Source organism: Protopterus annectens, chromosome 7.part0 (genome assembly GCF_019279795.1).
Source record: "Protopterus annectens isolate FY-2018-M chromosome 7.part0, PAN1.0, whole genome shotgun sequence".
Lineage (NCBI taxonomy): Eukaryota > Metazoa > Chordata > Ceratodontiformes > Protopteridae > Protopterus > Protopterus annectens.
This window is the reverse complement of record NC_056739.1, coordinates 1,968,605,334-1,968,613,826: the sequence shown is the minus strand read 5'-3', so window position 1 is coordinate 1,968,613,826 and position 8,493 is coordinate 1,968,605,334. Positions and strand designations below refer to the sequence as shown.

The 8,493-nt window shown below is 42.3% G+C and overlaps 1 protein-coding gene across 1 annotated transcript in view; it reads right to left on the bottom strand.

The window, feature by feature from the left end:
- The window catches only part of SYNM (synemin), a 256,742-nt gene extending 253,009 nt beyond the window's left edge, over positions 1 to 3,733 (bottom strand). Inside the window, exon 1 of the mRNA XM_044078385.1 lies at positions 2,671 to 3,733. Within this exon, the coding sequence (XP_043934320.1) occupies positions 2,671 to 3,480 (810 nt within the window). The 5' untranslated portion in view covers positions 3,481 to 3,733. The remainder of the gene's footprint in view (positions 1 to 2,670) is intronic.
- Between the last annotated feature and the right edge of the window lie 4,760 nt (positions 3,734 to 8,493).

The following is an 8,493-nucleotide window of genomic DNA, read 5'->3' as shown; positions in this document are numbered from 1 at the left end:
AAAAATATACATGCTTATGGCTTTTTTTTTGTAGTTTAGATATCCATTTCCATAGTTTGCAAGTCACACATCCAGCAATGGAATTTCATGTGCATTTGCTTTTACTTTATTTCGGTATTAACCTTACTAATTCGATACTTTCCCAAAACAAAATAAATGCATAAATCATGCCAACCCATAACATGAAAAAAATCTTCCACAAATCATGTAAAGAATATTGTTATTCACAGTACACGTCATTGCTCAAAGCAAATGCTTTTTCTAAATTTTGTTGTAATACAGCTCTTGTAAAGTACAATTTTATTTTGAGTTGCAAGAGACATACACACACTCCCAAATACATGCACTGTAAATACCCTGCAGTGTGAAGCAACATAAACATATCTGCCAAGGACAACAGCCCACAAATGCATCCAAAAGACAGCACTGAGTACTTCACAGCTTGAATGAGGGCGGGGGACAGGCAAACCAAAAACATTGTATGACAAAACACGTACTTAGTGAGCATAAGCAAAGGTAACAAACAGGAAAATAAGTGAAATGGAAGAATTAAATCCATACAGTTTAACTACTATCTTCCAAATGTTTTACATTATTTATTTAAATGTATTATTTTGTATCAGTATCTTGGTTTACAAGCTCTGAACATGTGAATAAAACAGAGCAGTAGTATACGACTAAAACTCACTATACATGGCTAAAATAATTCTACTGTAAAAACTGTATACGCAATGACTTAATGAGGCTACTTCCCACTTAGCATGAATCTACCAAAAATATGTATGTTGTCTCATAACACATGCTAATGTGATAAAGAAAGTGGTGAGGGAGGGTGTGCTTGAGTACACAACACCAGCTCACCTATCCTTTGGAGAGGTAGCAGATTGGACCTGCTGCAGTGATGGCACCTATGGAAGGAGTAGGTGAGCAACATGCAGCACTATTAGGGTTGCCACCTTTTCAAATGGCCAAAGTGGGACATTTTTGGTACAAACATCAGATTTTACAGGCAAACACATACCCACGGTCAGTAGAAAGGATAGAACTTAACTTTTTTGCCTAAATAAAAGCTTATTCTTGTAGCATTTTAGTTGTTTATTCTGTTTCTTATAACATTTAGGTATTTTAGATGCAGAATAACTGTTTTATGAAACTATTACATAACATATAGGAAATCATTTTGTCCTAAAATCTCAGGACGTTTGCCATTTTTAAAATTTTTTGACAGGACACAACTACCCAAAGAGGGACTGTCCCTCGCAAAGTGGGACAAGTGGTAACCCTAAGCACCATGGCCCAGAGATATGAGCTTTCTCCTCCCAAACAGAAAACACATCAGGTCATGATGTAATCTCCACAAATGTAGTTAATAAAAACCAAGCCATTAGCCTTTATAGACACATGGACATGTATAGGAGCATGTAAATGCAGACAGATGGGAGAGAAGGCTCTCACTGTGATATGAGCTCACACAAGGGGGGAGGGGGTTAAGTCTATAATGTAAACTTCCCAAGCTCTGCATCATCACTGATGCAGCTCAAGGGGAGGGGCTACTGGGCCTTTCCCCAAGCTAGAGGCAAGTAGGGTTCTCCCTTAAACCTCAGAATATCTTGTCCGGGAATGAAGCCAAAAATCCAGATGACTACTAGGACAGGGGCTAGACGTCATGCTAAAAGAAAACATGCAAGGAAAGGGACCAAGAAACTTCTACAGTTAGATGAGAACCACACTGGTCTGCTATCACCCCTCATCAGTGTTCTCTCAGGCAGGGTAGCAAATAAGCTCGCCACCTACTGGATGAGGACTGACGGTTGGTTGGTGAAAAGCACCAAAAAACATAGCTTGCATCCTCTTCATATATCATAGTACAGGTCCCGCAGTCACCATCCCTATCACCAATAATCACTACTTCTTACCACAAGAATTACGAGAGCACAAATCATGATTCAGGAGAATTTCTCTCATCCAGAACACAAACCACAGCTTTCCAATATTTTGCATGATAGTTAAACGGTGCTTTCGCCATCTTAATCAAAGTATCAATTTATCTACTGATTATATTACAGTCATTTTAAATATTACTTACACATTTATTTTTAACCAGACTCACCAAAGCACAAATGCCTGTTTTCAAAGATGGCACAAGAGCGGTGATAGGGTAAAGGGTTTCATAACTTGATCAAGTGAAGTTGTGACAAACATCATACGAAGTCAATAGTAGGTTCTTCATTAACCCATCAATTAATAGACATACAGCTGCAGTAAACCATTATGTTCTTTGTATATTTATACACACACAGGCACACACCAGACTATCATAATCTAGCACAGTCCCATCCTGTAATGTACAGCACATTAAGTTTTAATTCCTAAGTAATTTAACGGTAACAGCACATTAAAACTGATGATGCCTTAAAATCTAGTCACTGGTTTGGAATCTAAAGTCAAAATGTGACTGGATGATAAATGAATGTGCCTGCCTGTAGGGTCCTGAAGGTGCAAACTTCAAAATATTAATTTAAGTGAAGCTCACTTAGAGGTGCCCCGCCCACAGTAGCAAAAGCATAGCAAAGGTTTATCTCTACAGACTACAGTATACAGTAGAGACTCTACTCAAGCAATCAAAATATAGATAAAGATGTGACAAAAACAGCACAAAGTTTTACTAACCAAGTAACCCTCCACCTCTTGCTGGATAGCCTCTCTAAGCTGCAATAGTTCATCCTCCAGCTCATGTCGGATACCGTCCAGTTCGTCCAATTCTTGACTTAACCCCTGCACCCGATGAGCATAGTGTTTATTTTCTTCATTTACATCGGCTAGCCGTTGCTCATCGTCCTGCACCCCTTCTTCCAGTTCTTGGATCTTTCTTTGGTAATGTTCGATGGTCTCCCTCCACGAGTCTACCAATCCATGTTTGTAGTCATCATACTCTGGCACCGCGAAGTTCAGGGTGGGATGGTACTGAACTGACTTGGAAAGAGTGGTCCGTGCGGGCATGCTGCTCACCTGCTGCCTCAGTTCCAAGAGCTCCCTTTCCTGTGAGTCCCCTAGCCTATCGTACTCCCCGCGGAGGCGACGCAGGAGGTCCTCCAGAGCTGTGCAGGCGAGGTCTGCTTGCTGCAGCTCCTTTTGCTGGCGGACCAGCTCAGCCTCGATCGCCTTACGTTCTGCCTGTATCTCATTGCATACTCCACGGACTTCTGCCAGCTCTTGCCGTAGCCGATCCCTGTCCCTCTCCGCCAGCAAGGTGTCCGTGCGAAGCTCTCCCAGCTCGCGCCTCAGGTCACTGATTTCTGTCCCATAACTTCGCTGCCAGCCTGCCTGCTGCTCACTCCGCAGGGCACTGATCTCCTCTGCCAGCAGCAGGTTCTCCTCCTCCAGCTGCCTCACCCTGGAGAGGTACTCCTCGAGACGTTTGTTGAGCTCTCTTAGCTGTAATTTTTCGTCCATAACGGCTCCCGGGATAGAATGAAACATTTTCAGTTAGTAGTAAAAGTTCCTTAACTTTTTTTTTTTCAACCTGTAGGCAAATATGAGTGTGCAGCCCCAAGCGCCTAGGATGATTCTCAGTGAAGGCAGCAGACTGGTTTGTAGCTTTCAGTGAGTTTGCTTCGGTAGTTTGTAAGGATTTTTTAAGCTTGGGAGGGGGCCTGAAAAGGCAACGGTAATCAGGCTCAAAGCTTAGTATGAGGCTTGGCTTCGCACCATGCCTCTTCAATGGAAAGAGTGCAGCATCCTCTACTGGACAGCTTGCATCCAATGCGTTGTTTCGATCCTGGGTCTGCGCGACACGCCCCTTTCCCCGCTCCACTTTCACACACACACACACACACACACACACACACACACACTGTTTAATTTAAACTCTTCCAGTATTTTATTTGGACAATAGCTGGAAGATTATTATTGTTAACGTGACTTGCTGATTGTGGTGTAGATGTATATCGTTCATGTAGTGCATAACTGCAAAGGAGGATGTCCTTGTCAAGACGACAAACCAAAATATTTTATTTTGTCATAGCACATTTGTTTGGCACCCAGGAATGTACACCAGCGATTGAAGAACTACTCACATTGTCCAGAAAAAGCAGAACTTTCAATAATTCCAAATAAATTAGTTAATATGGTCCTGTCGCCCAGTTAAAATGCACACAACTGCACCTTGTTTAATGTCCAATATATAAATGTGTTACAAATGAACGTTCCTCCCTGCCACACCTGTCACCTGGTTGTATCTGATTTTCAGGGACGTCCCTGATTTTGACTCAAAGTTTGTTCTGTCCTTGCTAATCCCTCCTAAAATTGACACTTTTGTGAAAGAAGGTGGTGGATTACATTTAATATATAATGACAATAATTAGAGCTACAGGCTTCTTTTACTTCATAAATTGCATGTTAATTCACATTCTCTTATTCTATCAGCATCATAGGTTAATTGTATTTATAACCTGGCCATAATTATGTCTGGATTTGACCCTGACTCTCTAGAGAAAGAGGTTGAAAGCTATGGTCACTGCTCATAGTCCTTATTAAGCCATTCATGTCCTTACCATTCTAGTTCCAGTTTGCATTCAATCTGTACACAATAATTAAAAATCATACAACGTAAGTTTCCCTTCCTAATAGCATTTTCTGTACATCCATAACTGTCAAATTTCCATCTCCAAAATGTGGAACACCACCTCTTTTAAGGAAGTGTAAATGGGCAAAATATGAAACATTTTCTAACAACTTGCTAACAACTTCAAATAGAAATCACAAAGATAGTTAAATATGTTACTTTACATTCCAACCCTTCTTTGTATGTGGATTTCATCTCCATTGCAACTCCACAGTTCTCACTTCATCCAACCCACAACCAGTCAAACCATATCCAACCCTCTTACATACCTCTCAACCTGGAATCATCAAAAATCTGGACAAAGCTCATGAAAAAGACGCTCCCACAAGAGGTGATAATATCTTGGACTTGGTATTAACCAACATGAGTAACCACTGCAGCACCTCTACAGTATCATCTTCCCTGGTAAGATCCGACCATAAGGCGGTCATGTTCGAAGTCACCCTCTCCCCTGACCTCCCTCTAACTAGGGTCAAACAAAAAACTTCTCCAAAGCTGATTACAGCCTCCTGAGGGATGGTATAAGCTTCACAGCCCCCCCCCCCTTGTAGGAACTGTCTCCACTGCCCAAATCTACGTCAAAGGACCTCAGGGCTAATAGCCTAGTAACTTGCTATGATTCTAAGTAGATACCACTGAACAAAACAGGGACCCTGATTAACATAAATTTTGCATACACAATCACATAACCTCACCCATTCCAATGGAATTGTAGGATACCAATATGCATTTATTTATTTATTGCATTTGTTTACCGGGAAAGTCCACTGGACTTAAATTAGGCTATTTTCAGTGGAGGCCCGGGGAGAAAAGCTCCACATTAATTATATACAAAGAAATGTTAACACACAAAGCAAAGTAAGTTGAGCAGTAGTAGTACATTCAATGAAAAAAATAACAACAGAGAAATTGTTTACAATAATGGTATAAGTATAGAAATATAACATTCAAATAACACAATTTTAAAGCTATATACAGAAATTATAGCAGAGGAGAGTGAAAATTGAAGTCACTAAATAATAAATAATGGCAGATATAGGCTCATAGGTTCATGAGAGTGTACTAGGCTAATAGCCCTGGAGCCTTTACAAGTCTAGCCCATAGAAGTACCCTGGCATTGTGCCACCCGCCGTTAGTTCCCAGTGCCTCTATCAAGTAGAGCCTCTGGAGTGATCCCTGAGGTGAACTTTTTATTACCCATCCACTTATCAAGATCTATCTTGAAGAGGGACAGCAAGTTGCTCTGGTTGACATGCATGGAAGTCTATTCCAGAGCATGGGCAGTCTCTTGGTGAGGAACCTGTCCCTCCAGCATGTTCTGTTGATTGTGGTAATGAGGTTAAGGTCTCTGGAGCATGTGGTGCGGAGGGATTTGGATTTTTTTAGATGTAGTATTTCTAACAGAGCTGGGTCAGACATGGCTTTGTAAGTCAAGCAGAGATCGCCTCTAAGTAGGCAATATGAGACAGAGAATAGCTGGAGTCTTTTGAATCTGTTCATGTAGGACATATGTTTGCTGCCTAGGATCCTCTTCATGAGGTACATCTGTGGCCTCTCCATCTGTTGCAGGTGTGCAGTGAGGTACATGCCACATGGGGCATTATACCTGATGAATGGTCTAATGAGGGAAGAGTAGAGAGACAATGACCTCTTTCTTCCTGGATGCAAAACCCTTGGTAATGAGATGTGCCACATAGGAGGAGTTTCTGACCACAGTGGCAATGTGGTGGTCGAAGGAGAGGTTGCTATCAACCTGCATCCCCAGATCTCTTATAATGCTTTTAGTATCCAGTAGGCTCCCATCGATGTGGTAATTAGTGGCAACTGAGTTTTTACCAAAGGGGATGACTACACATTTTTTGGTGTTAAGCTTAAGGCCATGGTTTTCGACACCAGTCATTGGTCTCATTGAGGCCTTTCTTTAGGATGTCTGCATCACTTGGGGAGTTAATAATGGCTCCCAGCTTGCAGTCGTCTGCAAACTTGGTCAGCCAGAGTCCCTTTGTGTTGGCCTGGACTTCTTAGAAGTAGATGCCAACAGGAGAGGACCAAGGAACGATTCCTGTGGGACTCCACTTGTGACTGTTCGGCAGTCTGACTTGGAGCCCGCTACTTTCACACTACGTGTTCTCTCTGTGAGCCAATTTGCAGCCCACCTAGTGATATAGGGGTTGATGCCTAGTTTAGTGAGTTTATCAATAATTCCCATGTGAAGAATGGTATCAAAAGCCTTGGCCAGATTGAGGGAGGCTGTATGCATTGCCTTACCTTCATCCACAGCCCTGGTGAATGACTCAAAGAAGTAAACCAGGTTGAGCAGGCATGATCTCTCTTTCACAAAGCCAAATTGCATGGGGTCTAGAGTTTGGAGATTTCCTATAGCTTTGTTAATCAGGTCCATGATGATGTGCTCCATAGCTTTACATATCAGACTCATCAGGCTAATGGGGCGATATTTCCCAGGGTCTGTAATCGCTCCCCCTTTAAAGAAAGGGATGACTGTAGCAGCGAGCTATTCAGTAGGGACAATGCCTGAGGTGAGGGTGTGACTGAACAGGGTACACAGATGTGGTGCCAGTTCACTTTATAGTTCATGTAGAACACAGACCGGGATATTATCGGGTCTTATGAAGGCTGTATTCCTGAACTTGGACAATGCTGCTTTAACCTGTGCTGCAGTAATGCTGGGTGCCTGGCATTCTTCCAGTATTGTGATTGGTCCTTTGGGCGGGGAGAGGGGTAAAGCTGGTACTGAATCTGTTGGCCAGTATGTTGGCAATATCTGTTGACTCAGTATAGGAGGTAACATTGCGCAGTAACTCAGAGCCAATCTGGGTATTGCCGTGGAGATTCTTGATATTTATCTATAGAAGGCTCTGTGATTGTTTTTTGTGTCTGCCACAATTCTGCCTTCATAGCTGCCTTTGGAGGATTTGATGAGGGATCTCAACTTTTTGTTGAGGCTAATAAGGGAGTCTTTCCAGTCTTGGGACTTCACTTTTTTCCAGTTATTAGCAGTTATTATTAAATGGTGTTGCAGCTTTCCGCTCTACTTCTTTAGTTTGTAATTTTGTTGACTTCACCTTTTTCTGCAACAGTTTCTTCCTTCTGTTGTAGAGTTTATTAATGGCAGAGGATCACCAGATTGGCTTCCTTTTTTTGAAGGAAAGCGTCTTGGTTCTGTTGGGTGTGGCTAGTTCCATACATTTATGCACATGTTCGTACAGTGCATTGGTGTATGATTTGGCAATCATGCAGCTATTTTCCATTGGCATGGGTGCCATGAAGTTAGCCACCTCTGTTTTTAGGAGCCCAGAGTCAGCTTTGGAGAAGTTTTTCAAGGTGGTTACCTTTGCGAGGGATGTGGGTGAGATGTGGATTTCCATGGTGATTAGTTTATGGTCGAATCTGACCAGGGAGGGATTGACATTGGTGTAGAGCAACAGTTGCTTATGTTAGTAGTAACCAGGTCAAGGATGTTGCTTCCTCTAGTGGGGATCAGAATGAGCTGGTCCAGGGCATTGGAACTGATGAATTCCAGGAAGTGTTGGGCCATGGCATTGGTGCTTGAGTAGTTTTCCCAGTTGATGGAGGGGTAATTGAAGTATCTTAGTATGAGAGTGTTGGGTTGGACCTTGATAGATTCCAGGGTGCTTAGGAACATGGAGTGAGAGTCTAGGGACATGGTTGGGGACCTATAGCAGCCTATGACCGATTGCCATCTTATCCAATGTTAGTTGCACATGAAGTATCTCAGATGCATTATGCTGGGCTACTAGTCTAGAGGTGTGCATATCCTTTATTAATATGGAGACACCACCGCCTTTGGAGCTTTGGTTTATGTTTCAGAGCCGAAAGTTGTAGAATGA